The sequence below is a fragment of the Vicia villosa genome, linkage group LG3, assembly GCF_029867415.1.
Source record: "Vicia villosa cultivar HV-30 ecotype Madison, WI linkage group LG3, Vvil1.0, whole genome shotgun sequence".
In the NCBI taxonomy this organism is placed as follows: Eukaryota; Viridiplantae; Streptophyta; class Magnoliopsida; order Fabales; family Fabaceae; genus Vicia; species Vicia villosa.
In genome coordinates this window covers 46065555-46084873 of record NC_081182.1, presented here as the reverse complement: position 1 = coordinate 46084873, position 19319 = coordinate 46065555, and the positions used below count along the sequence as shown (strand labels likewise).

Here is a 19319-nt window from a genome sequence, read left to right as displayed (position 1 = left end):
ATAAACCATCAAGAATTGCAATTACTAGAATTAATTAAAAAATAGTGAGTTTTGGAGGAGGAGCAGGTTTTGGCGAGCGGCGGGCTTTGGCGGGGCGGGTATGGCGGGCGGCGGGTTTTGGCGGCGCGGACTTTGGCGAGCGGCGAGCCTAAAATCCCAACCCAACCCGCCAATTTTTGGCGGGTGCGCGGGCGGCCCGGCGGGCCCCGGCCCGTTTTGCCACCCCTACCTGTGGCCTAGCCTTTTTAACTAAATAGACTTATAAAAAAGCTCAGGCATTTTCTATTTATCTAAAAGGTCTGGCCTGACCTAGGCCTATGTAGGCTGGGCCCTAGGCCTATGTAGCATGGGCCGTAGGCCCCTATTAGTCGGTGTGGCCTATTCCCACCCCTAATCGTACAATTAAATTTAAAATATGCTTCCCTTTTACCATTAAAACCAAAGGAAATAATCAAGTTGACTTTTTTTACAAAACCATCAATTAGTTCATCACATTTATAGAAAATAATTATTCTCCATCAAGTAATATTTGAATATGACTAGTATTAGTATTAAATTCAATTTACGACTCTTTCCATGTAATTATCCTGCAAATTCATTCTAACCTTCTCATACCATATTTAAATTTCCAACTATGAACCAAAATAGTAAACAATTAAATATCTTAGTATTACCTTTAATTACATTAAATATATTCTTCTCTATTAACCCCAATACAAATTTGACACGTTACTACAATTCTCCTAATTTTTGGGACTATTTCTCTCTCTTTTCCTTTTCGAGAATAAACCTTTGTGTACACCTTAAGCAAAACCTAGAATCATCCTCATCATCATCATCATCATAATATAATACATAATTAATATTACTTAATACACCCCCTTTTCACACTAACATCAATATTTCTACACCCTAACCTAACCTTTCTCAACTATATATACAACCTATAGTTTCACCATTCTCTCATCATTCATTTTCTTGTTATGTAGGTTTTATTTACATATTATCATGAGCAATATCCCTAAATCTCTCACCGACTCTTCCTTAACCCTCTTCAATCTCACCATATCTTCTTCCGACCCTTGGCCTTTCTCTTTTGTTTTCTTATAACACAAAAAATCAACTATTCACTTCTTAACAACAAGCTTGAATACACTTGTTATTTTGTCCTTTTTAATTTCTTCTTAATTATGGGGTTTAGTGGTAATCATCATCATAATATGAGTTTTCATTTGCATATTCCTCATCTTCACTTTCACCAAAACCATGAAAAGAATAAGGACATTCCAAAAGGGTGTATGGCAGTGATGGTGGGACAAGGAGAGGAGCAACAAAGGTTTGTGATTCCAGTTATTTACATCAACCATCCATTGTTTATGCAATTGTTGAAAGAAGCTGAAGAAGAATATGGATTTGCTCAGAAAGGACCCATCACCATTCCTTGCCATATAGAACAGTTTCGTACCGTTCAAGGAATGATTGATATGGAGAAATCTCATCACCATCATCATCACCATGCTGCTTGGTGTTTCAAAGTTTGATTCAATATTATTATCATTATTACTATTATCTATGATATGAAACTTTTATGTATTTTTTGTATGTCAATATTCTCCATTAATGTTTGGATCTTAATTATTAGAATTAATTTGGAGTATATTGTTTGATATGAATGTAAATTGGAAAGTATTGAAAGAGAATCATATTGTTATGTTCAATGTTATGATAGTATAATAAAATTCCAATATTGTTGTGAATGTGAACACTTTAAAGTAGATTGATTCTGTATTAAGAAAAAATGAGATAGCTGTTAATTTGTTGGAAGTTTTGTAGCGTAAAAGACACGGTAGGAATTTTGGAATAAAGATAAACATAGACTTTAATTTTGTTTTTTTATTTTAGTTTGGCCCTACGCAAAAAAATCTAATATATAGTTATATAATAATTATAATCACCATAGCTAAACATTAATTTACGAAAGGGACCATACTGCTTAATTATTTTTATGTTTTGTAAAATGAAGTATAATTATGGTTAGTTGTAATAATTTATGATTATTAAGTTTGGTGGGATGGTTGTGTTGTGGTTGAAATTCAAACAGAAATTTGGCGTGTTTGTGTCGACGTATTAAGTCACATTTACATTGAACACGAGAGAGAAACTCTCCCCTCTCTCTAACTTGGCCCTACCCATGGGCAATGAAAGCAACATTGCAGAGGGATGGAAGAAGGCAAGGAAACACAACCGTGGTAAACGACAGGAGATGTTAGGGAGCTTAGAGAAAGGCGGAAGAAGGGAAGAGGGGGTTTCGGCTACAACAACGTTCTTCGTTACCGAGTTTGATGACAAATGGGAGGCCAGGGATTTGTATCATGAGTTTAAGGAGCTAGGTGACATCGATGAAGTGTTCATACCAAACAAGAGGACGAGACGGGGGAAGAAGTATGGGTTCGCTAGGTTCTTCAATGTAGGGGATGAAAGGGTGCTGGAGACGAAACTTGATAACTTATTCCTAGACGGGAGGAAGATCTTTGCCAATCTACCTAAGTTTGGTCGTAGGCCTCGATTCAGACCCCATGAAGCTCAGAAGGACTATGTTTCTGTTCAGGCAAAACCTAAAGTTGAGAACCATGGTGGATTTAAGGGGGTCAAGAAAGGCGTTTCTTTTGCAGAGGTCTTGAAGGGTGAAACTTCCACCAAAGTTTTGGAGTTTACCCCTGAGTATGGCATTCTGGACATCTTATCGAAGGCGTACGTGGGGGAGGTTGGTGAGTTGGTTTCGACTTTACACATGCAAGCTCAGTTCTACGCTGAAGGCTTCTTCTCGGTCAAGTGCACTTCTATCGGGGCAACCTTGTGCTTGCTTGAGGATGAAGATGATGGAGTATTAAAGGAAATGGTAGAAGGTGGGAGTGCTTGGCTTGGGCAGAGGTTTAAGGAGGTTAGAGCTTGGAGTCCTAGAGAGGTAGACAAGGAGAGAAAGGTGTGGGTGAAGGTTTTTGGAGTCCCGTGTCATGCATGGGACTTTAGTTTCTTCAATCTTATCTCCCAGAATGTAGGAGTTCTTTTGCAAGAGGATGATGATACTAAGAACAGAAAAAGAATGGATGTGGCCAGGATTCTTATTCGTACCAAAACCCTCTCATTGATTAATGAAGAGCTTAAGGTTAGGATAGGTGAAGATTTCTTTAACATCTTTTTGACTGAAGATGTTAAGAGAGAGGAGGAGGTTCGTATTAGAAATAATATCCCCTATTCTTACGTCAGGAATATTGAATCCTCATCTGAGGATTCAGTCAATGAATCTGGAAAGGATGAAGGAGATAGTGATTCTGAATATGTTCCGGAGACAGCCAGTGGTGTCGATGGGGGAGGAGGTCCGACGAGGGAGGATGTCAATGCAGAAGAAGGAACGCCACAAGGCGGCAACGACTTTGGTCTGGACAAAGAGACCGTTAATCCTATGGGTAATAAGGAGATCCATATGGGGAACAAGGAAGGCGTGATAGAGACGTGTCAGAACTATCCGGCGGCTACAATTCTCAAAGGTGTAGAGTCAGCGCAAGAGAAAGGAAGTTATCCTAGGATAAAGACGTGTCCAGCTAGATGCATCCATAGTGGGGCCAGGAGTGATACGGGATCTGATAAGGGCTTAGCCTTAGTGGGCCCACTGTCGTTGGGCCTCTTATCCTTTGACGAAGAATGCCAAAAATCTAAAAAGTTGAGGCCCAGTTTTAAGAAGGTTAAAGAAGTAAAACACTTAGGGGAAAGGATAGAAGGGTCTGAGGTTCAGCAATCCTACTTCGCATGCTTGAACCCTAATTTTGCCCCTAAATTCAGCAAAAAGAAGGAACCGGAGAAGAGTGAGACTGAAGAGGATAATTTCTCGGGAGGAACAGTGATCTGTTGTGAGTCAATGACGGACTCTGATATTGCTCAATGCAACGAAAGATTGAAGGTAAATCAGGAATCAAGGGTGGCTAAGAAGATTTCAGATTCTATCCGAAGATTGGGTATTGCTAGTAAGGAGAATGCGGAGGGCTTACAGAAGGAAATTGAGGTTCTGGAGAAGAGAGACAGGGAAGGAATGCATGCTAGGAAGGCGACAATCAACAATTTGCAATGATAATAGTTTCTTATAATATAAGAGGAGGAGGTAGCCTAATAAAGAGGAAGAGGATTGGTTTCTCGAATCAATCGGGCAAAGTTGACGTGTGTTTTCTCCAGGAAACAAAGCTTCAAAATTTCAATCTGAAGTTTGCTGAAGAGTTCTGGGGCGCGAAGGATGTGGAGTGGACTCATATGGATTCCAATGGAGCTTCAGGAGGCCAAGTTATCCTGTGGAGGAAAAACTCTCTGAACCTATTAATGAGTTATAAAGGGAAAGGCTTTGTTGGGGTCAAGGCGATTCAAAAAGGGCTCTGCATAAATTTCATTAATGTTTATGCCGCTTGTAACATGGAATCTAGAAGGGAGACATGGAGGAGTATAATCAGTTTGAGGAATCAAGTTGTTGGGGAGGAGTGGTGTATCGGCGGTGATTTTAACTCGGTTCTGTATAAGGAAGAGAGAATAGGGAGAAGTGTTGGTTGTTATGGAAGAGATTCGGCTGATTTTTTAAATTTTGTGGAAGTTATGGATATCATTGACCTCCCTTGTGTTGGAGGGAGATTTACTTGGTTCAGCGGCGATGGTTGCGCAATGAGCAGATTGGACCGATTCCTGATATCTGAAAATCTTATTTCTGCTTGGAAGCTTGTAAACCAGGAGGTGGGGAAGCGGGAGCTGTCTGACCATTGCCCTGTGTGGTTAAAATCGAGGGATAGTGATTGGGGGCCAAAGCCCTTCAGATTCAACAATGGATGGGTTAAACACGATGGTTTTTCTGCTTTTGTGTCCAAAGAGTGGAGTTCGTATCATGTTAAGGGGAGAGGGGATTTTGTTCTTTACGAAAAACTCCGAAGACTCAAGATGGCTTTAAGAGGGTGGAATAGAAAAGTGTACGGCTGGTTGGATTTGAAGGTTGACCTAAGCATTGATGAGCAGAATGAGTTGGATAGTTTTTTGATAGCTAACAAAGGTGGCGATAATTCTAGAGCCGTTGAGGAGAGAAGACTGGCAGCTGAGGAGATTTGGAAGAAACTGGAGATGAAAGAGGGCCTTCTTCGTCTAAAGTCGGGACAGAATTGGCTTAAGGAGGGTGATTGTAACTCAAAGTTCTTCCACAACTCCTTAAAGGAGCGAATTCGTAGAAACTCCTTTAGTGTCCTTAATACCTCTAATGGGCCTTTAGAAGGTGTTAGGGAGGTCAAGGAGTACATGAAACACCATTTTGAGGATTTCTTTAAGGAACCGTATAACGATAGACCTGTTCCAGAAGGTATTTCGTTCAACAGATTAGAGGAGGAAGCGGCTATTTGGCTGGAGCGACCTTTTGAGGAAGAAGAGGTTAAGGCGGCGATCTGGAACTGTGATGGAAACAAAACTCCTGGCCCCGACGGCTTTACCTTACTTTTCTTCAAAACCCAATGGGACTTGTTGAAAAAGGACATCATGAAATTTGTCGAGGATTTCCACTCAAAGGCAGTTCTAACTAAGGCATGCTCCTCATCCTTTATCACTCTTGTTCCGAAGGTTATGAATCCACTGTCCATCGCGGAGTACCGGCCCATCTGTCTAGTTGGTAGTCTTCATAAAATCCTGTCAAAAATCCTTGCTGGTAGACTTAAGGAGGTAATAAACAATTTGATATCTACCAAACAGAATGCGTTCATAAAAAACAGGAACATTCTGGATGGAGTTGTCATGGTAAACGAGGTGATGGATCTGGCCAAAAGAGAAGGTGCAAGTTGTCTTATCCTGAAAGTTGATTATGAAAAAGCGTTTGATTGCGTCAACTGGAATTTCTTACGCTGTGTTATGAAGGAGATGGGATTTGGAGGGCAATGGCTTCGATGGATGGATGCAAGTGTGTTCTCGAGTCATATGGCAGTAATCGTAAACGGAAGCAGTACAGACGATTTTAGAGTTGAACGAGGTTTACGTCAGGGGGATCCCCTATCTCCCTTATTATTTGTTATAGTTATGGAAGGGCTGACAAGAATTATGGAGAGAGCAGTAGAGATGGGTGATTTTACGGGTTTCCAATTCGGAGAAAATAACCAAGTAGACATTCTGCACTTCGCGGATGATACGATAATCTTTGGCAATGGTGATATTCAGAATTTATGGAGCTTGAAGGCTGTGTTTCGGGGGTTCGAGCTTATGTCGGGGCTAAAAGTAAATTTTTTCAAGAGTAATATCTACGGCATAAACTTGAGTGATAGATTTATCCAGATGTCGTCGTCTTTCTTGACTTGTGGTGTTGGGGTACTGCCATTCAAGTTTCTGGGGATTATGGTAGGTGATAACCCAAGAAAGTTAGCAATGTGGAAAGGAGTCATAAAGGATGTTAGGAGAAGGCTCGACAAATGGCGAGGGAAGTTTTTATCTATAGGAGGGAGAGTGGTGTTAATAAACTCTGTGTTGAACGCTGTCCCTCTCTATTCGTTATCCTTCTATCGTGCCCCGAAAAAGGTTTTGAGGGAGATAGCTAGAATCCAACGAGGTTTTTTATGGGGTGGAGTGGAGGGAGGTAGGCGTGTAAATTGGGTTAGTTGGCGAAACGTTTGCAAAGCTAAAGAAGAAGGAGGCTTGGGAATTAAAGACGTAGGAAGCATGAATGTCGCATTACTAATGAAGTGGAAGTGGCGAATTCTAACGGAGGAAAATGCGATATGGTCGAGTTTGCTAAAACATAGATATTCTCATCCGGAGGCTAAAATGTTTGTCAACGATACTTGTGGAATCACGAACCGTGACTCTATATGGTGGCGTGATCTCATGATGATAAACGGTTGCGAAAGTTCTAATGGTTTATCCGTTTCTGATTTAATTTACTGCAGGATCCATAATGGAGAAAGCACCTCTTTTTGGTTCAGCAAGTGGGTGGGGGATCAAAACATTTCAGAAGCTTATCCGGAGCTCTATGCTAAAGCGTGTTCTCCTTCAATGACGGTCGCGGAAGCTGGTTATAGGGAGGGATCGGTGTGGATGTGGGACGTAGCAAGATGGATCATAGAGCCTGACGAAGATGACTTAATGCTGCTGGCGATGCTGTCCGATCAAATGCAGGATTTTTCCCCAGATAATCAAGGCAAAGATGTTTTTGTTTGGGCTAAAGATGAAAGTAAAGGTTTCTCTGTCAAAGCTTGTGGTGAAGAGATTAGAAGATTTGGCATGGCTGCGGATCTGCATCCAGGTACTCTCAACAGACTGACTTTTATGTGGAAGCTGAATGTCCCCTCAAAAGTAGCGATTTTTGCTTGGAGACTCATCCTGGACAGGTTACCGACTCGGGACCACTTGAAGAGTAAAGGCATTCTGATAGATGACAATGTTTGCTGTTGTGCGTTTTGTCCTCATGTTTTGGAGACATCCAGTCATTTGTTTGATGACTGTGTGATCTCAGATAGAATATGGAGAAAAATAAGTCAATGGATTGGTATTTCTGGAAAGCTGACAACGGCGGAGTTGAAGAATTTCTCGAATCATTTCGAGAAAATTAAGGCAAAAGACGAAAGATTAACTGTCGGAGTTATTTGGCTCGCGGTTTTGTGGAATCTATGGAAGGTGAGGAATGCTATAATTTTCAACGGATACATTTTCAACTTTGACGAATGTTATAGTTCTATAATCCTTAGCTCGTGGAAATGGTTTAGGACAGTTAACGTTTCATCTTCGGCTTGTAATTACCACTATTGGAACATCTTACCTTTGTCTTGTTTACAGGGGTAACCGTTTGCTTTGTATCCTTCTCAAGATTAATATATAACCTATTGAAAAAAAAAAAGTCACATTTACATTTGTCTTTTATGCTCTTGCTTTTAGAAAATAGTTGAAATTGATGTGATTGATTATTACTCCCTCCGTCTCATAATAAGTGTCCCATTTGAGCAATGCGCGGTTTTTAAGAAAATGATTGGATGTGTTGATTTTAGTAAAAAAGTTAATGTCATTTACTAGAATACCCCTATTAATAGAAGTTGAATAACGTGAAAGTTAATAAATAGGGGTATAATAGTGGAAAAATAATAATGATTGATGCATTGGAATTGTAAATGGACAATTAATTTGAGACAAAGAAAAACTGCAAATGGGACACTTATTATGAGACGGAGGGAGTATATTTTTCCTAATTAATTTCCTTATGTTAAGTAATTTATTTATTTATTTATGTATTTATTCATCATCATTACGTCAACAAGCACGTTGAGTTGAGTATTGGCGATCACATTTTCTCCGAATATGGGTGATTTGACTTTTAATATATTTTCTAAATCAATCACTTTTTAGAAAATGCTAGTCTTTCTACCCAAAAAATAAATAAAATGCTAATCTAACAAAAATACTCGGCTTTAGAGGTTGGTGGCTGACATCAATTGCTTTTAAAATATCAAATGGAATAGTATTTTATTGGCCTAAGTTCAAAGAAAAATATACTGCAAAACTTAGCAAATACTCATGGACTAGGTTTTGATGAGATAATTTAAAAATTTTAAAAATTAAAATTTTAAATAATTTAATTAATTTTTTATTTATTTTTAAATTATTTTGTTTATTTTTTAGAGTCTTTTTCATAAAATTTAAAACTTTTGTGCTAAATTTAAAATATGAAAAATAGAGATTAATTTGCAATTTTTGAACATTTGAAAGGACCAATTTGTAAGTTTTGAAAATGAATTGGGACTTATTTACAATTTTTGGAAAATTTCGGAGACCATATTACAAGTTTTAAGAAATTAATAATAAACAATTTAATATTTATATTATATAGGGTGAAAGAGCAATTTTAAATTCTTTAATTTTTTGTGTTATTTAAAATTTTTTAAATTTAACATGAATAAATACTTTAAAAATTTACATCATTATAATAATTTTTTATATTTTTTATCCAAACAATAAATGTTGGTCAAGTTTTTTATCACGTGTTTGTACTTTATCCATTATATGAATTTATTTTCATTGTTGTCGTTGTAATTCATTTGGAATAATAATTTATATTCGTTTGCTTCAGATATATCTAGTCTTTGTACCTTTGAGAAACCTCTCCATTCATTGTGTTAGTAGTTGTATCCATGTAATTGTCTCCTATTTTAGCCTAGCAATTAGTTTTGGATCAAAATATTGAGTATTCTGGAATCAAAAGTTAGAATGCTTGGATCAAGTCTACAAAGGTGTATGATTGGAATCATACATAGTGTGACTCAAATCATGAAGTCTCATGGAAACTGGGATTTGGTTTTGTCGCATTTAAGTCAAATCGAAGTAGAGTTTGATTCGAATCACAACTCCACTTAACTCAAATCATGATGTACAGATAACTTAAATCATGGCCTATTTCCCTTATTTTTAACCTTTGATTCAAGTTATTATTTCTTTAATTCGAATCATAACTTTATGATTTAATAAAAACCCATTGTCTTTGTTTTTATTATAGCGTAGCGACTTGTGAGAATGTGTCGTCCCTCTTACACTAATTATTCATCTTTTTTTTATTAATGACTGAGAGTGTGTCCCTAATGAGAGAAAATCTTAGAAAAAGTGTGAGGAATCACATCTCTTGAATCATCATTGCGTTTTCTTGTTGTAGAACAACAAATCTAGAGAGAGATATGATCAATTAAGGGATGGAATTGATCAATCTGTGAACAACCACCAAGAGCCTAGAAACCCATCTCTTGAATCTTCATTCACCAACACCTAACTCATGGTTGATACCTTGTGATTAACCTCCTAGAGTATGGATCTTGTGAGGTTTAGCTGTATGTGTGAGAAATTCTTGAGATATTATTCATCATCTTCAATCTTTATCAAGAACCATTGTTATGGACATTCAAATCTACAGATTGAGTATGATAGTTAGACTAAGGTACATTAATAAATCTAATGTTTTCTTTGAAATTGTGTTTTTGGGTATTAGGTGGAAGAATCGTTTTTTGAAAATGGATTTTGATTGTGTGTTGTTCACAAAGAGATAAGAGTGTTTCTTTACTCCATTGAAGATTTTGATGAAACCATGTGAAGGTTATCGCATAACAAAGTTGAGAGTTATTGAATTATTTGAGGCTAATGAAAATCGCTCACACAAGTCTTCATCAGATTCGAAGAAAGAATGTTGTAGAAAGGAAGCTTGGAGTAGGTTATTATGGATAGAAAGATTATTGGATCAAGATCATTGAGGATATTGTGTGTATGTTGAATATCTACATCAACCGAAGGAATTGTCATTGGATATGTGTGTATGCTAATGCAATATGGTTATTAGCATTCATATTGATTATAGTTTGTTGTATCAAAATACTTATATATCTCTGTGTACTTTCTTTCTTCTTTATCTCTTCAATTTTCTTCATTCATCGTGTAAAAGTTAAATCATAACATAATTTGCATGTCATCTAGGCTAGAGCATGCTTGTGTTTATTTATTGTAAAATCATAGGCATGGGTTTCTTCAAACCTATCGAATCGTGCTTAAATTGATAGTGATAAAAGGCATGTCCATGTTGAGATATTAAATTGCTTGAATTAAGAAACTTGAATTATCCTAGTTGACTTAAGTCCTTGTTTGATCATACTCTTAGTGATTACATTGAAATATATTGGTTACAACTCATATTGATGAGATTCTATTCTTCCATTTTATTTAGTTTTAGCTTCCGTCTATCAAACTTGATTTTGTATATTGAAAGTTATGAAATCATATTTAAAAGGGATTGGTTTATTCAACCCCCCTTCTAGACCTTTTTTCATACTTATATTCTCAACCAACACCTATGGCCTTAAACAAGTACCTAGATAGTGGTTTGAGATGCTTCAAAGTGTCCTACTTCGACTTGGGTTCAAAGCTAGCAAGTGTGACCCTTCATTTTTCATCTATTTTTCTCAAGGTCACGCTATTTATCTACTAGGTTATGTAAATAATATTATACGTATAGGAAGCTCTTGGGTGATCTTTTCTCTCAAGAACTTGGACGACGTAGACTACTTTCTATGTATTAAAGTGAAGCTCACCGCTCAAATTTCTCCTTTATTAACTTAGTCTAAATACATTTGAGATTTGCTTCAAAATACCAATATGCTTGAAGATAGTCATGTTACCACTCTCATGCAGACCTCCTGCAAATTAACCAAAACAGACTATGTTGCAGTGATTGATCCTTATATGTACAGGTCAGTTGTAGGTCTATTGTAGTATGCTACCATTACTAGACTAGACATTTATACTCTGTGAACAAGTTTTGTCAATTTATGGCTAATCCTCTTGAAGCTCATTGAGTGGTGGTCAAAAGGATCTTAAGATATCTCAAAGGAACCATTAATCATGGTATTCTTCTTTCACCTTTTCCTACCATCTTTTCTCCTTCCATTCAGATGTTTTGTGATGGAGATTGGGCCTCTTATATTGATGATAGAAGGAGTACTTCTGGTGCATCTATCTTCTTTGGTCTTAATCTTATCTCTTAGTCTTCTAAAAAGAAACCAATGGTTACTATATATAACACTGAGGCTGAGTATAGAAGTCTTGCTCAAGATACTACATACCTCTTTTTGGGTTTAGACTATTCTTAAAGAATTTGACATCCTCACCAAAGTTCCCACATTTTTCTGTGATAGTTAGTATGTAGTGTTGTTGGCCCATAATCCCATCATGCACTCAAGCACTATTGGTTTTGGAAATGCCTAGACCTTATGTTATGACTGACACTTGTCATGTAAAATTAACGGCCTAGATTTGGCATGTAATTGGTAGAAAAAATAGGTTGTTCAAATCAATTTATGATCGGGGAAAGAATTAAATGGACTTTATAAAATTGTAAAAATACTTTGTAATTAAAAAACCTCTTTTTAATGTTAATGTTAATCCACGAAATTTTGATGCTAACTCATAGCATGTCCATCTATTCGTGGACAATTTCTCTTATTCGTCGTATTGAGCATGCGATTAAGTGCTTCATTTGGAGTGTGGAATCCTCTAGAAGCAAAGTGGTTGCAGTGGCTTGGAGTTCTATATGTCTTCCTACTGATGAGGGCGGTCTTAGGCTTAGATCAGTTGTTAAGCTTAATGAAGCATCGAATCTCAAGCTGGCTTGGGATCTTTTTTCCTCCTCGGAATCTTGGGCTATTCTCATGAGGCGGAGAGTTCTGAGAAAGAATAGGATCATAAATCATCACATTTTCTCTTCCATTTGGTCTAGCTCCAGGCCGGAGGTGTCCACTATTTTTGCTAACTACTCGTGGTGTCTGGGTAATGGTGCGGATATTAGCTTATAGTTTGATAATTGGTGTGGTGCGCCGCTGTTTTGTAGTTTGGTTGATCTAGTGTCGATTACAGATTAAAATGTCAGCAGCAACATTGTTAATGGCAATTGGGACTTCTCTAAACCTGTTACTCCCATTCCTCCTTCTTTGCAGATGCAAATTTCAAAGTGTATCATTCCTATTGATCGTCGGCAAGATATGAGAGTTTGGATTCATTCTCAGTATGGAGATTTTTCCGCCAAGATTGCATATGAGTTTAAGCGGCTAAAAGGTGATTGGAAGGAGTGGTGGCGGTGGATTTGGGCCAAATCAATCCCTCCATCCAAATCTTATTTGGTTTGGAGACTTTTGCATCGGAAGGTGCCTACGGATGAACAATGGAGACGTAGGAATTTCGCTATGGCTTCCAAATGTGTCTTATATTGTGCGGCAGAAGAAGCAGATCAACATCTCTTTTTTTACTGTACTTATGCCTCTTATCTTTGGAAATGGTTACAAACCATTCTCAATCTTCCCCTCCCTATCTCCGGATGGTCTGATATATGGAGCATTTGTAGAAAGTCTTATTCTGCCCAATGCAAAACGGTTTCGACAGTTGCTTTCATCTTCATTCTCAATGCTATTTGGATGGCAAGGAACAAGGTTAGATTTCACAACAGCTTTTGTTCGGTTTTTTCTTCCATTTCTTACATTCTTGCCACTGTCTCCTTGGTGGGGAACTGTTCTTTTGCTACCTCATATGTTAATATGGATGACTTTATGATTATCAAAAGGTTCAATGTCACTATTCGTCCGCCTAGAGCACCGAATATATCAGAGGTTATTTGGAAGCCCCCTCCTAGAGGTTGGATTAAATTTAATTGTGACGGTGCCACTTTATCTTCGGGTCTATCTGGTTGTGGTGGCATTGGTAGAAACAGTGACTGACGGCGTTTTTTTTTTAGCTTTCGCTTCTTCTTTGGGTGGTGCCAACTCTCTCACGGCCGAACTCTACGGTGCTATTCTTGCAATTGAGTTTGCCTTTGAGAGAAATTGAAATAATATTTGGTTGGAGACGGAATCGACAGCGTTTGTCAAAGCGTTCAATTCTCCGATTAGAGTTCCTTGGCAAATTAGGAATAGATGGTTGAATTGTATAGATATAGTTTCTAACTGGAATTTTATGGTTTCTCATATCTTTAGGGAATAGAATAGTTGTGCGGATGCCCTTGCTAATCATGGGTTATCCTTACCTGATTATACTCTTTGGCTGATTTTGTAAAGAACATGCTCGGCATGCCGTTATTTATGTTTGTGACTTATTGATAGGATTTTAGTTTGGTCCCCTATCCTTTTTTATCAGCTTTCTTTTTCTCAATATATCTGCAGTTAAAAAAAAAATCTTCTATTGCAGAGAGTTTATTATAAAAGAAACTCAAAGTTTTCGTCAAAAAATAACACTATCTAGAAACTATTATAGAAACTATTAATAATCCTATGCTTGTCGATAGAGCCTTCATACAAAGTCCAATTCCAATATGAATCGTGCCTTCACTAAACAGCAGCTTTTTGCTTATTTTGGCAGTCAATCTCCAGCTTTGGACAACTAATCCGGCATGTTCTGCAGACCATTTTATTAATCTCGACGTTACGTATTTGTCAACTCATACCCATTCAAACTTTTAGTTTATTCATGACAAAGTTGGTGTCTTATAACTTCCAATTATTTGAAAGACATGAAAATTGAAATGTGATTCAATGCTACTTTTGGGACAACTACATTGTCAATACTTACTTCTTCCATACTCCAGTAGAGAACCACTATAGTACACATTAAACAAATGATTTTTTTACGGAACATATAAAACAAGTCATATTTGATAGATTCAATTCAAAGTATAAATAAATGTCAATTAACTTTAATTATATTTAATTAATGTTTTTCTTTTTAATAAAATATTTTATCCTATGTTCCAATAAAACAAATTCATACAGAAAATTTATAAAAAAAAAGTCAAATTATAGTAATTTAGAAAATATAATTATTTTTTATATTTAGAAAATTGAATTATGTTAATGAACATTTTAATTAATGTATAAATTTTTATTTTTAGTATAGAGCATTCCCTCCATACCACAATAATGAAGACATATTGACGTGCAAAATTGTTTCAAAAATTTGATTTTAATTGTAATATTAAAATTATAAATGCCATTTAATTTAGATTCACCTTAAACATTGGGTTTAAACTGTTACTTTAGATTTTTTATAAAAATATAAAACACTAAAGTTTGGATCTTCAAATACATACAAATGTGGGGTTTAGGGGTAGATGTTAGTGTGTTCCTTTAATGTTCTAGCAAATGTTTTAGACTTCATAGACATTCAAGATACTAAACTTCAAGAGATATTAAATTCTCTAGTTCAATCTCTTTGGGAAAATTCTTTTTTTTATTGGAGATTCACACTCTGAAAAAAATGACGGTGGTCTTTTGTTTATGTGGTGTAGTTTCAAAGAGAGAGTCATTTTTTCCTTCTCCGATCCTGATTTTCTAGATGTTTATTTAGGATGGGTGATCTCTAAAGTGGTTTGTTTTGTTGTTAATGTCTATTCCAAATCTATTTTGGCAGACAGAATACGGTCGGATCTATATATCCATAAGTCCTTTTTTGGGAGTAAGGATCCACTTCATTTCTTAAATTCCGTTTCTTTTTCATTACTATAGTTTAATGTGTGTATTACACGTATTTCTAAGACATGTGACACATATTTATTATTTATTTAACTTTATGCACACGAAACTATAGTAATGGACCCTCCATTTCTTTTAAGGAAATGGAGTAGATCCTTACTCCTTTTTTGGAGGGGGTTGTTTGGTATGTCTTAGGAGACTTTAACTCTGTTTTCTCGCCTACTGAACGGTGAAGTTTTGATTGTTCCTCTAACTTGTATAGTAACTCTAAGTGTTTGGACTTCTTTTTTTTATTTCTTGCTTGGACCTTATGGATCTTCCTCTCTTAGGGAGGAAGTTCACTTGGTTTCATCCTAGTGGTAAGGTGGTTAGTAAGCTTGATCGGATCCTTGTTTCAGAGGGTTGATGGGTTTGTTGGGGTTTGTGTCTCAATGGACCCTTTCTAAAGATGCCTCTAATCGATTTCCCGTCACTATTAAGTATGATAATCATCTGCAGGGCCCAAAACCTTTTTTCGTTTCAATAATCATTAGTTATCTCATCCTCGTTTTATCTGGTTTGCAGTTTCTAATCTTCTTCTCCTAATCAGGGATGAAGTGTGTTTGATCTTATGAATAAGCTTAAATCCCTTAAAGTTGTTCTTACAGGTTAGAATAAACAAGATTTTGGCAATTTTGACTATCAAATTGAATCCTTTAGATCTGTGATCAGAGACTTGGACTCGCTGGCTGATCAATGGCCCCTCTCTATGGTGGAGTTGGACTCTATATCTTTATCATTCTCTAAGATCTGAGCTTTACTTAAGGCTAAGGATTCTCACTTGATCTAAAGTTTTAAAGTCAAATGGCTCAAGGAAGGGTTTGTTGATTATGGGTTCTTTCATGCATCTATCAAAAGTAGAAGTGGCAGTAATGTCATTTAAGCTCTAAATATGGGTGATACTTGGGTTGAAGGGATGTCATCTATTCGGCAAGAGATCTTTGAGTATTTTTTTGAGAAGTTTTTAGATCCGAATAATGATCGTCCATGACTTGATGGTGTGTCATTCTATTCCTTGTTTGAGGATGATAATGTGGCCTTGACCGCTCCTTTTATGCTTGCGGAGCTTGATGGGGTGATCTCTCATTGTAATGATAATTAGAGCGAGTTTTGATGGTTTTGACTTTTCTTCATCAAAAGATGTTGGTGCCTGTTGAGGGGGTGTTGGGATTATGTTTGATGAGTTCCATCGGTTTGCATTTCTCCCTTGGTGCTTTGCTCCTATTTTGTGACTATTATCCCCTAAAGTTAAGAACCCTTCTATGTGAGTGATTTTTGGCATATCTCCTTTCTTGTCTCCATGTATAAGTTAGTAGCCAAATTCCTAGCCAAAAGACTAGGAAATGTGATGGATAAACTTATCTCACCAACTTAATCAACTTTTCTTAAAGGTAGAATTTTGGTTGATAGAGTGGTGGTAATAAATTAGTTAGCTTATTTGGTCAATCGCTTTAGAAAATCCTACCTTATCTTTAAAGACAATTTTGGGAAAGCGTATGACACGGTCGATTTGAGCTTCCTGGAGTATATGCTTATCAGATTTGGCTTTAATAGTGGAGATCATGTATTAGAGCATGTGTCTTTTCTGATAATCTGGTTGTGTTAATCAACGTCTCTCCAACCCAAGAGATTAAAATCTAAAGAAGATTGAAGCAAGGGGATCCCTTAGCTCTATTCCTCTTCCTCCTTGTGGCAAAAGGCCTTAATGCGTTGATCAGGAGGAAGAGTTGGTTCTTAGAGTAGGTTCTTCCTGTCTTGATATTTCCCATCTCCAATATGATAATGATATCGTAATCTTAGTCGAGCCTTCAGTCAATAATCTATGGATCATTATAGCTATTATTAAGGTTCTCAAGTTTGATTCAGGGCTTGAAATTAACTTTGTAAGAGTATTTTATTGGAATAAATGTATATTCCAACTTCATATATCTAGCTGAAGACTTTCTTCATTGTAGGATTGAGTCTCCCCTTTTTCGGTAATGGCGTTGCTAGTAGGGGAAATCCTCGACTAAAATCTACTTAAGATCTCATTGTTAGTCTATTGTGAAAAAGGCTAAATTCTTAGCATCATAGATACGTTAGTCTAGGGGGAAGTCTGATCCTCCTAAACTCAATCTTAAGTGTTATTCATGTCTTCTTCTTATATTTTATTAAGATGCATGTGAAAGTATGGAAAATCCTAGTGAGTATACAAATGAGGTTCCTTTGGGGCGGTGTAAATGGACATTTTAAGATCTCTTGGGTGAAGTGGACGTATGTTTGTAAATCTAAGAAGAAAGGTGGTTTGGGAGTTAAAGGCCTTCAGTTTGTTAACTTAGCCCTCCTAGTCAAATAGAGATGAAGACTTATTGCTGGTGTTTTTGGTCTCTAGTGTGATATATTATTTGCCCGTTATGGGGTCATTAGTGTTTCTTCCTTAACGAGGAGGTAAAGTTTAAGGATTATATTTTGTCTATGCTTAGTAGATAAGTGTGTTTCTTCTTATGTCCAAGAAAGATGATCCTCTAATTGGTTTGAGAAAGGTCTGGTTAGGAAGGTAGGGTAATGCCTTCATACCTCTTTTGGGGCAATTCTTGGATCAAGGATATTCCTCTTAAAATTAGGTTCCACAAGATTTTTTTTCTATTTCTCGTGTTCAGGATGGGTCTGTGGGGGGGGGGGGGGGGGGGGGGGGGGGTAGTTGGATGGAGGGTAGTTTTTCTTGGGGTTATAGACGGCGTCACACCTTTTTTTGTCCATGAGGAACCTCAAGTCGTTGATTTCTTTTCGGTTCTCTGAGGTGTCAAACGTAGTGAGGAGAGATAGTTGAATTTGTAGGCATAATAGGGATGGTATTTTTTGTGGCACTTTCTTACCTTCTCCAACTAAGCTTTATGCGTCACTATGTTACCCAGATCGGGAAGGAGTATCCAACCCGTCCATTGATCTGGGATAGTTGAGCCTCCTCCAATGTGAAAGTCTTCTCTTGGCAAATTGTGCAAGATTGATTCCCGTCCAAAGTTAACCTCTTTTATTTATGTAAATAAATAATTAATTTTATTTTAATTTATATAGATAATTGATATCTTTTAATTTGAGCTTAATTATAACTTTAGTCCTTTTATTTTAGTATATTTATGAAATTAGTGTCTCTATTTCAATTTTAGAATTTTTTTGGTCTCCTTTTCACATTTTTAACATAAAATTGATGACGTGTTCATTTTTAAATTTTGCATCACTCATGTAACATAACAAATTTGGATAGGAACCTTGACAAAAAATTTTAAAAATAAATTTTTAAAAATAAAAATAGAAATTACACATCATTAAAAAAATAGACATCTCATGAATTTGTAATGCAAAAATATGATAAGAGAAATCAAAAAAATATTTGTGAAACTTGTAAAGATAAAAAAAATATATAAGTTATACATCATTAGAAAATAGAAATGTCATCAATTTTCAACACAAAAATATAAGAAAAGATTAAGATTGTTTGAATTTAAAATACATAAGAGATAAAATAAGGAGATAAAAAGTGTTATTAAACTTTTAATTTTCAATGCAAAATAATATTTCATTTATTTTTGTAAAATCAAATTTTATTTTACATTTTATAGACATGACATTGTTTTAATATTTGTTTGAGAAAATAGGAGATGCACGCTGTCATCCAATAAAAATCCTGTATTCTATCAAATCACACTGATATTTTAAATTTAGTGATATAACATGGCCAAAAAAAATTGTTTTTATCAGACGATAGCATAAAACTATTTTACACTATCGCCTTGCACCACTCCTTAATTAATATATTTCTGTCTATGTTTTTCATTACTTGCATCAGCCAATGATCAAATATTGAATTAGTTGGTTTATAGAGTCAAGCATCTTCCATTTTTCTTGTTGCACACGTCTACCAGTTATGCAACAGCGTGTTATCTCTTTCATTTATTCTCTTATTCTAATTGGTACAAAATGATTAAATCGGTCATTATTGTAGGGCGTATTGAGTGAGTAGTAAGCATTAAGCAATCACATACACCATTCACGGGCATTATATAAGCGCGTCTCTTTTCCTTAATGCGTCTCTTTTCCTTTGAGTTTTGACCAGTTCTACAAAAAACATCGTTTTAAACATGAATCTAGACCAATTACACATAATTCCTCAAACTATGTAACAACTTGGCCATGTTAATTGCGGCATTTATCTTCCTCAATATTCTCGTGAAACAAAACATAGTGTCACATTGTTGACGTATCATAAAG

At 36.3% G+C, this 19319-nt stretch overlaps 1 protein-coding gene across 1 annotated transcript; it reads left to right on the top strand.

Annotated features, from left to right (window-relative positions):
• The first annotated feature begins 920 nt into the window (after positions 1-920).
• Positions 921-1757, top strand: LOC131655611 (auxin-responsive protein SAUR32-like). Its single transcript, XM_058925446.1, has one exon. It carries the CDS (start codon positions 1191-1193, stop codon positions 1539-1541), a length of 351 nt encoding a protein of 116 aa, XP_058781429.1. The 5' UTR covers positions 921-1190; the 3' UTR covers positions 1542-1757.
• The last annotated feature ends 17562 nt before the right edge of the window (positions 1758-19319 follow it).